At 35.2% G+C, this 17,210-nt stretch overlaps 1 protein-coding gene and 1 pseudogene across 1 annotated transcript; one reads left to right on the forward strand and one right to left on the reverse strand.

Annotated features, from left to right (window-relative positions):
- Positions 1–223: 223 nt before the first annotated feature.
- LOC108320227 (uncharacterized) lies at positions 224–1,505 on the reverse strand. The gene has a single exon (XM_017551597.2). The coding sequence runs from the start codon at positions 1,236–1,238 to the stop codon at positions 375–377; it is 864 nt and encodes a 287-aa protein (XP_017407086.1). The 5' UTR covers positions 1,239–1,505; the 3' UTR covers positions 224–374.
- An 8,974-nt stretch (positions 1,506–10,479) lies between these two features.
- On the forward strand, positions 10,480–11,027 carry LOC108320221 (uncharacterized; annotated as a pseudogene).
- Positions 11,028–17,210: the final 6,183 nt, after the last annotated feature.

Consider the following 17,210-nt stretch of genomic DNA (forward strand, 5'->3'; position numbering starts at 1 on the left):
AATTAGGAATAAAATATTGTTAAAAATTAATGTTTATTAATGAGATAGGGGAACTGTAAAAGTATGGATACTCTGGGAAGATAACTACAGCAAGGATTGATAAAGGCTGCGCGTTTGTGAAAAGGCACGTTACACTAATCATATTTACACGACGCTGTCGTTGTAATCGCCGGAACAGAAAGGAACAAAAAAAGACAGCAGCGGCAAATTCAATCACGCTTACTTTTACCGTCAACCTATATTACATACATTGTAGTATAATATAGCGTTCATACCGTTATTCAATTTGCCACGTCATCCCTTAATCCAATATTCAAAATGTCAGGGCCCACCGCAGCCGTCACCAAAATTGTACAGCAGACAAAAAGCGAATCCTAATGAGACACGTCGATTTCGGACTCACCAACTACCCACGACTCCGACCTTCTCCCCGACACGAACCGGTTCACGGAACCCAAACCGCGCGGCTCACTCGAGAACGATTCTTCAAACAACTCGTCCTTGCGGCTGCCCGTGCTGCCACCAGTGCTTCCCCTCGTTTTCTTGCCATAGCTCCATTTCTTCTTCGAAGACGAATCCCCAGGCTGAAGGTCCGGTTTCTGAACTGGTTTTCCCCTGCGACCAGTTTGGAATATAGCACGAACGCTTGCGAAGAATCCAGCCTTCTTCCTCTGGCTCCGCTTCGACTTTTGCCGCGTGATGGTAACGGCGGCGACGGAGGTAGTGGCGGTGGCGGTGGAGGAGATTGATCTCTGGCGCGTTCTAAGTGTCCGATTGCGGTCTCGCTTGGATCGCACTCTCCCTATGCAGGAGACCTTCGGCGACGAGGGTTCAACGAGGGAGTTTTCCGATTTTCCGCTGACAGACGCGCTACGCTTGGGGAAGAGCCTGGCGTTTGCAAGTCGGTGATTGCGACGGCACTTTGCGTCGGCGAAGGAGGTTTTCTGCGGCTTCGGCAAGCCGATAATTGCGGCTTTGGATTTCAGATTCTTGGAGAATCGCTGCGAGTTGTTGTTCGAGCTAGGGTTGAGGTTCGTGGAGGAAATTGAGTTTCCTTTGGTGGATTCGTTCCTCTGGTAAACGGCGTTGCGGTCCCACCAGTCGTACTCGGCGTCACCAGAGAGCCAGAAGGACTCCGGCGGCAAGTCTGGATGGTCGTTGTCGGCACAGGCGATTTTCTGGTCAGAGCAACCGCCGCTGCAGGCGGAAACCAGCGTCTCCAAATCGACCTGTGGCATAATAGTAATTTGAGAGAGAAGGAAAAAGAAAAAGTTTATTTGGAGTTATTTGTCTTACTTTCAATGTTGGTTGCTGAGTCGTCTTGCTCTTTGTGACGGTGGTTCATTTATTTATACGAAGGGATTGGAGAGTATTTGAGTCTGTATGTTATATCGCTTTTCTTCTAGAGTGAGAGAAGAAAAGGCATTTTCAAAAGAATAAGAAAGCAATTCAAAGCAAGAGGGATAGTAGTATAAGATTTAACATGTTTGGTTTGCAATTGCGTGTATATAGAAATGTGCAAACTACTTTGACCATATTGGTTACGTAGTTCTAAGTTCCCTATTCTTTTAATAATATTCTTTTGTATATGAATGGAATGGCTCACCAAACGGGTTTGGCTCTTATTTAGAATTTCATTTTGTGATAAACATTAACGAGGGTAAAATGCCCCGTTTGCGAAGGTAGCTTAACTAAACTTGGTCACGATAAGCTTTGAGATGTACAATATAATTATTGAAGCTTTAAAGCTTATAATTACCTGTCGTTTTAATTGGAGAGAATATACTATGGTATCTTTGTGGCTAGGGCTTTTTAGTATAACATTAATAAAATTTAACAAACAAATGATGACTAATACCTTCGTCAACTACGAATGACGAGGGGAGAGAAATTAGTCTATAACTGCTTAACGAATTGAAAAAAGGTTCTTTATTATGTCTATCATTTTATAAATTTTATTGTATTTCATATAATGTTTAATAATTTTTTTTCTTCATGAATTAGTATGATAAAAAGAAGTAAAAGTTGGATAAGCTAATTAAATGTCTTAAAAACTGTTGTTGATAAATGAAATGAACAAATGTTGTGATCCTGAAAATTGAACATTCACCTTAAGAAATACTTAAAAAGACTATAAATGTCTTTTATTATATAAACATGACCTATATAGTCAATTGCGCTTTGTGCATAACTTGATTTTGTTCAATACATGAGGATGAGTTTGGTGAAGAGTATTTTTCTCTTTAATTTAATATAGGCGGAAAAAAAATCCACGTGCCGCGGATATCCACGGATAAAATCCGCGATGGATAGTTATTATCCGCGGATATTTATTACCCACTTTTAAACGGGTGGGATGCGAGTATTATACTATCCAATCAATGGAAACCCGTTACCCGAAAAAAAATTTAATTAATACTTTTTAAAATTAAATGTTTTTATTACTCTTAAAAAAGGAAAATTTTAATAACAATGACTTAGGATTCCTTTCAATTACTTTTTTTTAAAAGAAAAAAAGAAAAAAGGGGTTACATTACTTTTGACCTAACCCTAATAGAGATATCAGACATATACATAGAATCCCATTAGAAAATTCTCTCTTAAGGGAGGACTCTTTTCTTCTTCCTTCTGGTTCATCTCGCGCAGGAAGTAAGCTCCATTCCCTCTTCCTCTCTCTCTTGGTTCTGATTGGGGTTTTATTCCGACTTAGGATTTAAAATTATGGTTTTATTTGTTCTCTGATTTTGGGGGTTTCTTTTGTAAGTTTTGATTCGCGTTTTGGGAATTCGTTTCTTGATTTCTTCCCTATTGATTGGTGACGCGACTTTGGGGTTATGATTCGAATGAGTGTTTTGAGTTTTTTTGGATTTTAGTTCATTGATGCAGATTGGACTTTTGAAGACCATAGGTGATTATCGCGGTTTGGAGATTTTTGGGATTGTGTTCGTTTTCGAATTTGGGTTTAGGGTTCCTGTTTGCGTTTTGATAGGTATTTGTGGGTTAATCCTGTGACTAAATTGAGACTTCAGTTACGACATGTTTCTTCCTCATATCTTTTTTTTTCAAAAGTTTTTCATATTTTTTTTCTTTTAACTTAAAAATTACATTGTGTCTTTTTAATATGTAGATAATATATTAAATTGTTCTCTTTAACTTGTAATTTAATTTAAACCTTATTTAAAAATTCACAAAATATATTTTTTAAATATTTGTGGGTTGAAAATGGGTATCCAACGAGTATCCGCGGGTTGAAAAATGTTTGCGGATTTTTTTTATGCGGATATCCAGCGGATAGCGGGTCGGATTGCGGGTACACTTTTTTGCATGCGGGTCGGGTTGCGGGTAGGCACTATCCGTGCCCGACTCGACCCGACCCGTTGCCATCCCTAAGTATGACTCTCTTCCTTGGTGGTACTTCTTAACATACAAGGATTTGGGGAGATCAAGTCCACATTTTCTATTCGGTTCAAGAAGTAAAAGTTCCCCTTTAATTTTGGCTAAATTTTTTCTTTCCCTTTTCAAACTTTTGTTCCTTCCTCATCTTCCTTTCAAAACTAACTTAGCAAAACCAATTCCCTCTCTAAATATGAATAAATCGACCACCTAATTCAAATTATTCAAAATCCAAGAAATCAACCATCCATATATATATATATATATATATATATATATATATATATATATATATATATATATATATATATATATATATATATATATATAACTCTAAGATAGCTATACGCATCTCACCAATATTTTTTTATAATTTGAGAAATATTCTTTATAATTTGAGAAATTTATAGAGATCCAATCATTTGATAAATAATATATGTTCTAAGTAGTGTCTACCTAGAGGAGTCTTGATAGATAACCGTAAAACACATTAGCTATCTATTTGATTTTCTTATTTAAATTGAACAAATTTATTTAGGAAATATGTTTGCTATATGAAAATAAACTATTATTCTCAAATTATGATTTGTGATATCGTTTGGTTTTGAAACATAGGAAAACATTATAAATGGAAAAATGGGAGGGAATTGAATAGTGTTTTAAACTTTTTCGCAAATAGTGTTTAATTTTACTTTGTAGGGGTTAGATGATCTGTAACAGAAGATAAACACTTAAGTTTATAAAGCCGCGTTAAATGGAAAACTTTCAAAAAACAAAAACAACAAAGCACACTTTGTTTTTATATTGGTTCACTCCAAACTAAACTACATCTACTTCTCTTTTAAATTTCTTTAAGTCGTTCTATTGATAAGGAAGATTACATACGAGTTTAACCACTCCTGATTTACACACTAACCAATTGGTTAGACGAGTATAACCATTCCTGGTATCACTAGTCTATCTGGCTAGACAGTCTAACTCCACTGAGTTAACTTTACAAGTGTTTGAATTCACTTTTGAATCTAAAAACAACAAAGTATTTTTGAAATACAAGTACAAAAGATTACTATCATAGAAAGGATATGAAATTAATATAATGAAGTTCTAAAAACTTGTAAAAGTACTTTTCTTTTCAAAGATAAATCTTAAGAGAAGGAGCTTGGAGTGAAGCAGCGTGAGCATATTGCAATAATATAATTCTTATTTGTCTTCTCTTCATCCAGTCCTATTTGGAAAAGAGTTGCTCGCGCAAATAATCGATTATTGCTCAGAATAATCGATTATCACTGTCGGATTTAATATTGTCAGGTTGTGCAAATAATCGATTATCACTCAGGATAATTGATTATCACTTTTTGAAAACTCCATAACGGACACAAATAATCGATTATCACTTATGATAATAGATTATATTTGGTAGTTGGGAGTTGTCTTTTCATTTTCTGAACCTTGGGCTTATAAATAGAGGTCTTCACAGCTCTTTGAAAGTAACTTTTCATTTGAGAGTATTAAAGCTTTGTGCCTAAGGGAAACTCTCTATGAGTAAAAAGAGATCTATGCCATTTGAGAATACAATTTGTCTTCTCATGTGATAGTGGTTCTCTTTTCAAGTCTTGTGAATAGGAGAAGCTCGCGCTTAGTGTGTCTAAGGTCGGAGCGGTTCTCTTCAAGTTGGCTGAGCAGTTTTCTTCCGGTTCATTTGTTGAAGGAAGGTTCTTCCATTCGTGTGTCGAAGGAAGGTGTTTTCTATTCTTTGCTTATTTTGATTATCTGATTATAATATACAAACCATATTTTAGTGAAAAAGGTTAATCATTATTCATAGTGATTAACGAATGGACGTAGAATCTTTTTATTCGAATTAGGATAAAATTTCTATGTTGATTTTGTTGAACCCTACACTCTTTAAATTTTTGGCACACCAACTGTTTGATAAAAGTTCTCTAAGAAAATCAAATTTTAAAACTGACAATTATATCTTGTTTATTGACCGTTACATGCTTTCCGCTCTTATAATCTTCTTTTTATTCCATTGTGCAATACTCACTGATACCTACAATTGGTATGAGAGCTTGCTTTGATAGTTTTTGAAATTTTTCAAAAATGGACGGTCATAACCAAATGTATCTTGAGGGTGCTTCTATTGATAGACCTCCTTTGTTTACGGGAGAAAATTATGCGTTTTGAAAAATAAGAATGCAAATATTTTTAGAGTCAATTGACAGGGGTATTTGGGAAGTTGTTTTAAATGGTCCATATATTCCTAAAAGTACTGTTAATGAGGTAGAAGTAGAAAAACCATATTTTTCATGGACTGCTGAAGAAAACAAACAAGCTCATTTTGATATAAAAGCTCACAATATAATATCCCCTGCTTTGGTATTAGATGAATTTTACAGGATTTCAGTGTGCAAAACGGCTCAGGAGATGTGAGAAGTTCTTCAAGTAACCCATGAAGGAACCAACGATGTGAAGCGTGCTAGGAAGAACACCCTGATACATAAGTATGATATGTTCAGGAAGCAACAGGGTGAAACCATCGCTGATGTGCAAAAACGCTTCGCATATATCGTCAACCATCTTTTTGGTTTAGGTAAGAAATTTGACATTGACGAATTAAATGTAAAAATTTTGAGATCTTTGAACAAGACATGGCAGCCAAAGGTTACTGCGATAACTGAGTCTCAGGACTTAACGTCCATGTCCATGGCTTTCCTTTTCGAAAAGTTGAGAGAGCATGAGCTCGAGTTGAATAGACTGAGTGTTGAGGAAGCCCAAGGAAAGAAGAAAACATTGGCCTTCAAATATGAACTTTCAAAAAGTAAGAGTTCAAAAAAGGATGAGGAGTCTGAAGATAGAGACTCAAACGACGAAGATATGATTCACATATTTAGAAAATTCAACAAGTTCATGAAATCTAGAGGCAAGGAACAAATTAAAAAGGACCGGAAGAAGAAACAAAGATCTTCTTCAAATTACAAGTGTTATGGTTGCGGAGAAAAAGGGCACGTTAATGCAGATTATCCAAACCTCAAAAAGGGTGAAGAAAAGAAGTCTTTCAAGAAGAAGAATGCTTACGTCGCTTGGGAAGAAAATTACTCAAGCTCAACTAGTTCAAGTGTTTCCAATGAAGAAGTCAACTTATGTTTGACGGTTAATATTGATGACACTACAAGCCAAGTAAGTTGCTCTAGCCTTGACATTAGTGAATTTGATGTATAAAAGGTTTTTCTTGAATTACTTGATGAATTTGAGAAATTGAATGCTGCTCATAAAATTTTGAAAAATGAGTTTAAGGATTTGAAAGTTAAATATTAGAAGGCATTAGATGAGGAAGTTATTTTAGGAAATAAAATATGTAATTTAGAAATGAAAGAGTCTTCAATTGTTGAACATCCTGTTGAGTGTCTTTCATGTAAGAGTCACATGCTTGATATTGATATTCTAGAAAATATTCTTGAAGTGGCAACCACAAATAATAATGTTGAAACACCTATATTTGTTAAAAAGGTTTATAGAAACAAAAGTGTGCATAAAAAGAACAATCAAATTGGAAGAACACGTAGGGTATGGGTTGAAAAAGGAACAACTTATTTTAGGAACCCATGTGTTGTCACATGTTTTTACTGTATGAAAAAGGGGCACACTTCTAGCAAATGTAGAATTAAACATTTTGATGTTCCTTATGGAAAATATGCTTGGATTCCTGTTATTAAGTAATTTGCCTCTAACCTCAAAGGACCCAAATGAGATTATGGGGACCAAAACTATATTATTTTGTTTTGCAGGTTAAATTTTCAAAAGGAAAAGAAATATTTATGGTATCTTGGTAACTTTTAAGAGTTTTGAAAATAATTTATGAATTCTAGATGTGTTTTAGGTTGAAAATTTGGCCCAAATTTGTATTTTTCGGAAATTAACGTAAATAATTGATTACCAAGGATAATAATCGATTATCTTAATCTCAAAATATGAATTTTTAAAATTTGACTCGCAAATAATCAATTATTTCAAGGGATAATCGATTATCTTAAGTTAAACCATAAATAAAATAAAATAAAATAAAATAAAAATAAATAATTTTTTTTAAAAAAAAAATAATTTTTTTAAGGAGAATAATACATTTAGGGGAAGTAATTTTTGTTGAATTAAAAAGACCTAAATTCTTTTTTAGTTAACTATTTAGGGGGAGTATAAATGTTAGATGCTTTTTTATTATGATAAAAAGATGGAGAACTTTTTGATTGAGATCTTATGTCATGATCTTTGTGATAACTGGTACCTATTTGAGGGGAAAATATATGAGTTTGTTTGATATCTTGTTATTTATTTCTGTGCTCTATATTAATTACTCTTTTTCCACTTATAATATTTGAATTGCATCTTTCTTTTGTTGAGGGGGAGTTATACTTGAGGGAGAGTATTTATTTTAACTTTTTGCTTATGATAAAAAAAGGGAGAGAAAAACTTCTAATTACACTAGTAGAAAAATTAGAAATGCTTTTAACAAGAGAATTTTGATCATCATCAAAAAGGGGGAGATTGTTACCAAATGAGGAGCATTGGTGCCTTGAAGATATTATGGTTTTAATGATGCTACAAGATAAAAACTTCAACTCTTGTTGTAGTTTCTTAAAAATAATTTTGTAGAATTAATTGTATGGGAATAACTATGTAAGAACACTTAGAAGTTTTCCTGTTTAGAAGATGTTTGCGCATATAATCGATTATTTGGTGTAATAATCGATTATCACGAGCCTATTTGGAAAGGAGTTGCTCATGCAAATAATCAATTATTGCCCAAAATAATCGATTATCATTGTTTGATTTAATATTGCCTAGGTTACGCAAATAATCGATTATCACTTTTTGAAAACCCCATAACAGACACAAATAATCGATTATCACTTATGATAATAGATTATATTTGATAGTTGGGAGTTGTCTTTTCATTTTTTGAACCTTGGGCTTATAAATAGAGGTCTTCACAGCTCTTTGAAAGTAAATTTTCATTTGAGAGTATTAGAGCTTTGTGCCTAAGGGAAACTCTCTATGAGTGAAAATAGATCTATGCCATTTGAGAATACAATTTGTCTTCTCAAGTGATAGTGGTTCTCTTTTCAAGTCTTGTGAATAGGAGAAGCTCGCGCTTATTGTGTCTAAGGTCGGAACGGTTCTCTTCAAGTTGGCTGAGCAGTTTTCTTCCGGTTCATTTGTTGAAGGAAGGTTCCATTCGTGTGTCGAAGGAAGGTGTTTTCTATTCTTTGCTTATTTTGATTATCTGATTGTAATCTGCAAACCATATTTTAGTGAAAAAGGGTAATCACTATTCATAGTGATTAACGACTGGACGTAGAATCTTTTGATTCGAACCAGGATAAAATTTCTATGTTGATTTTCTTGAACCCTACACTCTTTAAATTTTTAGCACACCAATTGTTTGATTAAAGTTCTCTAAGAAAATCAAATTTTAAAACTGACCATTATATCTTGTTTATTGATCGTTACACGTTTTTCGCTCTTATAATCTTCTTTTTATTCCGTTGTGCAATACTCACTAATACCTACAGATTTTTTTATAAAAACACGTTATAGCGTTTAATGTTGTCTAAAATTCGTTAGACGCTATGCGTTTTAAACGCTCTGTTAGAAAACTGTATTGTTTAGCAGTTATTCTAGACTGTAAAACATACGTTATAAGTTATTCTAGTTAGACATTTTTATATTATTTAGGGTATATAAAATGTAGCGTTTAGCGCTTCTTATCTTTTTATCTTAGACGATTAAAAGTTATTTTGTTCAAGCGTTATCTTAAACTTCAAAACAAGGTTTGCTTAGACAGTCTTGTCTTAACATATTTGTTTCCTTAAGCAAAATTTATCAAAATATGTTTTGAAACTATTTTTAGAACTTTTCTTATAGTGTCTTATACCAAAAAGATGAAGATACACGCTTGATATTGCAAATTTTATAGAATAAGGTATTTTGTGGTTTAGAGCTTCAAAGATCATAATTTCATGGCTACATGAAGAGTTGATGGTCAAAGAGACCAATCCATCTATCATCACTCAATTCATAATTTCATAAACTTATAAAGATACCCTTTCATTAGAAGACAAAGATACCTACCTGTCTTATGCAAAAAAATGCCAAAATCAACCAAACTCATTAAGTGTTGTTCTTCTTTGAATTTTATATCTTTCTTTTGTTGTGAAGCTTGTTATGTTACGTCCTTGATTTCTTTAGATATAAATATTTATAAAGCAAGGATAAAGTGAAGATTGAACTATCAAAAAAGGAAATCTAAGTGCATGGTCTCCTTGATCTCTTATGAAACAACTAATGCAAGGTATGAAGCAACTTTAAGAAAAATATAGGCTTAATACCTCTTTTGGTCCCTCTTTAGGAGGGTAATGTTCAAGTCCATCCTACCTTTTTTAAAAAGTTCAATGTGGTCCCAACTTGTGAAAAAAGTGTGCAATTAAATCCTTTTTGGTTACGGTGTTAATTTTTTAACGGTCCAAGTGCCCTCCTGGGCAAAACATAATGAGGTGTCCACTTTTTGTGATTGCGTGGCACTGGAAAGTTAAATGACATGTTCAGCGAGAGAGAGGAATCTGTGCGAGAAGAGGGAGACTACGAGGCTAACGAGCTCTTCGGCGAAGTGAAGAACGCATTCGACAACTGTTGCAGAGAGATGATGGAGCTCTTCCCGAGTGGTGATGCGCTGTGTGTCATCTCTGACGATGGCAGTGGAATGGATATCGGCCTAAATCTTGCAATTTGGGATTAGGGTTTTCGAATTTGGGTTTTTGTTTGATCTGAGTTTGGGTTCCTTTGAGAGCTAGAATCCTGGCTGTAGAGCTGCGATCGTTGGGGCAGGTGGCTACGGTGTCGTAGGCCCTGGCGGCTTCCTCTACGGTGAAGTAGCCCCAAAGACGCTAGCGGACGCCTCTAAAATGGGCCTCTTTGGGTGGCGGCGGAGCATGGGTGAGCAATCTATCCCATTCTGAAGAAACACGATTAGAAGCACATGTCCAAACTCAACACTTTTGCATCCAATTGTTTGTTGTTGTTAGTGTTGCCATGAAGGAGTTTCCTTCTTGTTTTGGAGAAATGGGGTTCAGGTTGCTGACTCATCCTCATCAAGCACCACAAGAGCGGCTCAAAATGTTGTCACGTGTGTGTACCAGTGCAAATTAAGACGCCGTTCATGTCTGATCATGGTCTCCTGGACCAAAACTCTGATGAGTCAAGGCTTGAGCGTGGGAATTGATGATTTGGGAAATCATTGTCTCTGCAAGGTTGAGATAAAGCCATCGCTATTCTCAAAGAGAAAAGGGTCCAAGAATTTGGAGGTCCAATCTGGTAAAATTGATATCTTTTGGGATTTGAGTTGTGCCAAGTTTGGTTTCGGGCCTGAGCCGTTGGAGGGGTTCTACTTAGCGGTGGTGTTCAACAAGGAGCTGCTTGGGGATCGGAAAAAGGAGACATGCAAGAAGATGGACAGTGATTGTGCTTTTTCCCACAATGGTATCGTTTTCATCGCAGCGGAGAGCCGCATGGCCACCGGCAGGCTTGATTCGGAGGCCGCTATGGAGAGTGAGAGATTTTCCATGGCGGAGTTATCATAAAGCTTTGATCCATGGCAGAGTTATCATAAAGTTGATGTGTGGCAAGTAAGTTGTTCTTTTAAAATTCAAAATTAACATATTATATTCCACGTATGAGAAAAATAGGACAACTTATTAAGTGTTGGCCAACTAGGCAGCTCTACCGTTAAAATTTTGACGCTGTAACCAAAAAGGATTAATTTAATCTGACTTTTCACAAGTTGGGACCACATTGAACGTTTTAAAAAAGGTAGGACGGACTTGAACATTGCCCCCCTAAAGAGGGACCAAAAGAGGTATTAAGCCAAAAATATATTATTCAAGCAAAGAGAAGAATATTTTTTCATTTGAACATTATTTACTTCCTGATGAGTGCATATTTATGCCCACATTTATGCTTTAAAATTTAAATTTTTGATGAGATAATTGTGCTTAAATGGTTGATTTTAAGTGAATTTGTGATGATTGGAATTGTTGGGTTTGGGAAATAAAGAGACGTAAAAAGTGAGTTTTAGCGCATAAATTATTCTTGGATGTTCTAATGTTTATTTGTGCAGCTGAGAATATAAGTTTTATTGGTCCAAATGGAAATTCAAGGCCCAAAATCAGATTTTATTTGGAAAATAATATACAAATGGGCCAAACTGACAGACTTTACCCTTGCACCTCCTAAAATTCCTACATACACTCCTATTTCTGAAACAGACCAAACAACTAGGCCCAATACTAAGCCTAACAGTAACCCTATTCTAAATACACCTCCTAAATTTCCCTACCCATACCCCTCCTAAGCCAGAGTCCACCAGATCATGCCACGTGTCCAAATCCTCCCCACACAGATCTAGCCAACCACATGCCGCCACATCACTTCCCTTGCCACATCATCATCTTCTCTAACAGAGAAACCCTAATTCCCAACCCTAGCCGTCAACTGCCGCTGCACCGCTCTGCCGCCAACCTCAGCGTCGTCGAGCCGTCACACACAACCGACGTCGGTCACCATCTTGCCGCAACCAAGCGCCGCCAGTAGCACCACCACGGTTTCGCATCTCGACCATCTTCATCTTCTCCATTCTCCCATTCTCGCGCACCATTGACGCAACCATCAACAGCTGCCGTCACTGTCGTGCCACCACCACGCCGTGAACCTTTCCTCCATCACCGCATCAGAACCTGCAAAGAAACACAGACCCAGAATCGTGAAAGCCAATTTCGTGAAGTCGTCGTGCCGTTGCCGCGACCACCACTCCCGCCACCACAGCGCCTCTCCTCCTCTGAAATCATCATCTTGCGAGTTCCATCCTCCTCAACACGTCACGATTCACGCTTCTCACCATCTCCACAGCACCGCCTCGGCTTCGCCACCATCCATCATATTCACCATAGCTCCGCCATGGTAGCCACCTAGACGCCGCACCTCATTCTCGAAACCTGCAAGAATCCAAGCCAGCATCCAAAACGGCCACCACCTGCACTCAGGAAAACTAAAAACAGAACTCCACTACCACGAGCTTCTTCTCCATAGCGGCGGAAGCGAGAACGTAGGGGGAAGCCCTTTCCCCAATTCTGAACCCTAATTTTGGGTAGGGAGGAGCCTGACACGTGTCTATAATGGTCAATAATGTTTGAATCTAGTCAAAGAGTGGTCAACTTAGGGGTTTTCTTGCAATTTCAGAAATTCAGTTGGGGCTAAAGTGCAGATAGAGACAATTTCAGGGTATTTGTGCAATTTTGGAAAGTCAGAAAAAGCTAAAAGATAAAATTCAGTTGTTGAATTAATTTGATTTGGGAATATCAACAGAAAATATCTTCCAAATAATGTTATAATTATCTAAATCTTTTAGTTATTTGGAAGATATAAGTAAAAGATTTTGTCAACTGAATACTCAGAGTTCAAGCCCAATCAAGCCCTATATAAAGAGACCCAGGGACTTCACTTAATTCATTCATTCTTTCATACTCCTCTCACTTTTCTTTCATCTTGTATTCAACTCCATTCATGGAGAGCTAAGCATCTAGGGCTATTCTACTGTAATTCCATTATGGATTCTGAGGTTAGATTGAGTTAATGTAATTGTTTACTTTGGTTATTGATTTAAGTTGTTCTCTCTATGTCTTTCATCTCTCTATCTTGTTAAAAGCAAAGATTTTTGCATCATAATGTGTTTGAATCTACATGCATATTGATTATATGAGTTTTAGGGTTTCTAGGTTTAAATTGAGAATCTACTTTGATTTAATTTAGGAACTTTCATATGATTAAATGGTTTTTACTATCAATTGAGAATGTACTTTGATTGATTAGTAATAATTTCAACTATAATCAATTGAGAATTTACTTTGATTGATTAGCTTTTAATTTGGTTAGGAGATTTAAGGAAAGACATTATTAAACACAATAGAATTTGGTTGAGAATGTACTTTGGTTGAATTTATTGTGAATAATCTAAAAAGGTTTTGCATTTGATTGAGAATTTACTTTGATTAAATGTATGATCGCCCTCAAATTAATTAAGAATGTACTTTAATTAATTTGAAACTTAAACAATAATCAACTGAACAATTATCCGTGAATAACCGATGATGAATCTATCTTGGAAAAGGAGTGGAATTAGCCTATTTCATCGTAACTGTTTTTAAGTTTCTTATTTATTCTTTAAACACTCTTCAACCATTACTTTTATTCATAAGCATTGCATAGCATTTGTAAGAGTCACAGATATTCAAAAGCAATTCCGTGTTCGTTGGGAGACGACTCAAGGTTACTTCAACCCTGTCTACTTTCTTGAATACTACTTGGCAATACTAAAGTTGCCTTGAAAAGTAGTATTAATTTGATAGCTTCAACGACAGCCTATCACTTCCCATACTTGAAGAATCATGTGACTTTGTAGTGAGGATTTTTACTCTAACCAATATATAGTTGTATTTTCTTTCTTTGTGTTTTCTTTATTTTGTAGATGTCTTCTGGTTCACCATTGAATCCTAAAAGAAGTCAATGTTGGGTTTATGGAGGAGGAGGTTCACTAGAGAGATATAACATCAATGAGATCTGAGCCCAACCACATAAAGGATTGACATCACTCTCTACCCAAAACTTAAGGCAATGGGTCAATGGGTCTCCACCTTTATATGCTGCTATACTTTCTCATTTCTACCCAATGTGCAACTTGGACTCACACTTGGATTCTCAACAGTTTTCCCCCTAAAGGGTGAGTTCCTTCCATAGTAGTACACTCCCCCTCTAGCGGAAGGATTCGAGTACCCCTTTTCGTACCGTCATTCATCTTAGTGGGACACTCTTACCTGGAACCCTTTGTTAGAAAGACTTTCGATACATGGACCATTGTACACATTTAAGCCTAGCCTGGCTCTGATAACACTTGTTAGATCTATGAGGAGGAGGTTCACTAGGAATATACAACACCAATGAGATATGAGCCTAATCATATAAGGGATTAACACCACTCTCTATCCAAAACCTTATGGCAATGGATTAATGGGTGTTCAACTTTATATATTGCTCAACTTTCTCATTTCTATCAAATGTGGGACTTGGACTCATACTTGGATTCTCAACACAAGATTCAATAAAATTGTAGCGTTTGGACTATTATGCTCTTAAGTAAAAGTAATTGCATCCTGAATATCAATTATAATTTTTTCCCTAGTGGTAATCACTATATCTAACAATAATTGCAACAACGAGAGAGTGTAGATTGATGATTACATTTTTACTCATATTTAGAATAATGTAATTTTAGCTTTATCAGAGTGTATTTAAGACTGATGGCACTATTTTAACTTTTTTTTACCAAGTATTTCAATTAGTAATAAAAATAAGTTTTTAAGCCTTTAAAAACATTAGGCCAGCCTAACTAGATCACTCTCACCAGAAGGTTTAATATGTTGAATTCCAGTAAAAGGTTTAATGGATCATATATGTATTAAATGACTTTTATAATTGAATTGAGACATGCTAATATATATTTTGTGCAAGTAAAGAGTAAAGTTAAGTCATTGTGTCTAGCTAGATGAGTATCAATAGATAGATTTAAACATGCTAACAATGCATTTGATTTGTTGATTTTAATTAAGTAATTTTATTCAAGAAGTATTCGTGCGACCTAATCACGGAAATAAATGATTATTCTTAAATTATGATTTGTGATATTATCAAAACTTTCCTATAAAGTCTTACGCCAAAAAGATCAAGATACATGCTTAATATTGTAGATTTTGTAGAATCAAGTAATTGGTGATTTAGAGCTTCAAATATTATTCTTCACATTGAGGGTCGAAGAGATTGATCCATCAATCACCACTCACAAATCACAACTCTATACTCCACACTTAGTCACACATTAAATTTTTTTATTTCCTTTGTTGTAATTATTGATTGATTCTCTAGTGATCATAGTAAAGTATGAGGTTCTATGCTAAGTAAGTTCAATTGTTTTATGTAGTTTGTTCTTTTTGAACTTTGGTATATGACATTGAAATTGTTTTTGAACCCGGTTGATAATTTAATTATAATTTTTTGTTGTTATTATTTAAAGCTATTAACATCTTTATGTTGTTTGTAAGTATAAAAATATACAGATAGCCATAAATGCTTTTAACAAAGAGTATTATTTTATCATCATAAAAAAGGGAGAGATTGTTACCAATGTAAAACATTGTTGCTTTGAAGTAATTTTGATGATGATGCACTTAAAGTCTTGAAGACTTGAAGAACCTATACTATAAATGTTAAAAGCACGTTCTGTAGAAATCATTTGTGTAGGAATTATTTTACAATTGTAAGCACTTAGAAGTTTCATAACTCAATAATTAATTACGACAATAATCGATTTTCATATGAGATAATCGATTATCACAAGTAAAAGTAGAAAAGGGTTCGTCTCGACAATAATTGATTATCATAGGGGATAATCGATTATCACCGCAAGTTTTGATATTGTCCAAGGTTCGACAATAATCGATTATCACTAAAGATAATCGATTATTATGATTTCTAAAACCCACAATGGCCTGAAATAATCGATTATCACTAGCAGTTGGGAGTTGCCTTTTCATTTTCTGACCCTGCCCTATATATAGAACCCTCCTAAACCTTTTACTAAAACCTAAACCATTTTAGAGCACATAATTGTTCTGAGGAAGTTCCCTTGTTTAAGTGCGACCTAAAGTCTTGTGAAAAATAGAAGCTTGTGGTTAGTGTGCTAAAGAGGCAAGCAGTTCTCTTCAAGTTGATTCAGCTGTTATTCATTCCATCATGTGTCGAAGGAAGGTCTTTTATGTTCTTAATTGTTTTATTATTCTCATTGTAATCTGAAACTAATTTCTAGTGAAAAAGGTTCATCACTCTTTATAGTGATTAATGAATGGACATAGAATGTTTTGATTTGAACCAAGATAAAATCATTTGTGTGATTCTCTCTATCCCTTCATCCTTTTATTTATAAATTGTTCGATAATATTTCTAAAAGGAAACCAAAATTTTAAAAGAACCAATTCACCCGTCCCCTCTTGGTTATCGACCGTTTACATGCTCTTTAAAACGTTCTGCTACGTGATACCAATCTCAATAATTGGTATCAAAGCTTGCTTTGATAGTTTTTCATACTTTACGAAAATGGTCTGTCATAACCAAGTTTATGTTGAAGGTGCTTCCATCAACAGACCACCACTTTTTACTGGATATAATTATGCTTTCTGGAAAGTCAGAATGCAAATCTTTATGGGGTCTGTTGATAGAGGCATTTGGGAAGTAGCTGAAAATGGTTCTTTTATTCCAATGAGAATTGTTGGTGGTGTTGAACAAGAAAAACCTTATTTGAATTGGACTATTGAGGAAAATAGAAGAACTCATTTTGATATTAAAGCTCGTAATATAATTTCTTCTACTATTGTGCTTCATGAGTTTTATAGAATTTCAGTATGTAGGATAGCACATGAAATGTGGGAAGTCCTTAGAGTCACTCATGAAGGTACAGATGATGTAAAGTGTGCAAGGAAGAACGCCTTAATCCAAGAGTAAAAAATGTTCAGAATGCAACGTAGAGAGATTATAACAGACATGCAAAAGCGCTTTATACACATTGTCAACCACTTCATAGGATTGGGTAAGACCTTCGATACTGATGAACTAAATGTTAAAATCTTAAAGTATTTGGACAGGTCTTGGCAGCCCAAGGTGAC

This window comes from Vigna angularis, chromosome 3 (genome assembly GCF_016808095.1).
Source record: "Vigna angularis cultivar LongXiaoDou No.4 chromosome 3, ASM1680809v1, whole genome shotgun sequence".
Classification (NCBI taxonomy): domain Eukaryota; kingdom Viridiplantae; phylum Streptophyta; class Magnoliopsida; order Fabales; family Fabaceae; genus Vigna; species Vigna angularis.

What these genes read in the sequence shown, in the direction of transcription:
- LOC108320227 (XM_017551597.2), bottom strand. Translation starts at nt 1,238, where the DNA reads ATGCCACAGGTCGATTTGGAGACGCTGGTTTCCGCCTGCAGCGGCGGT.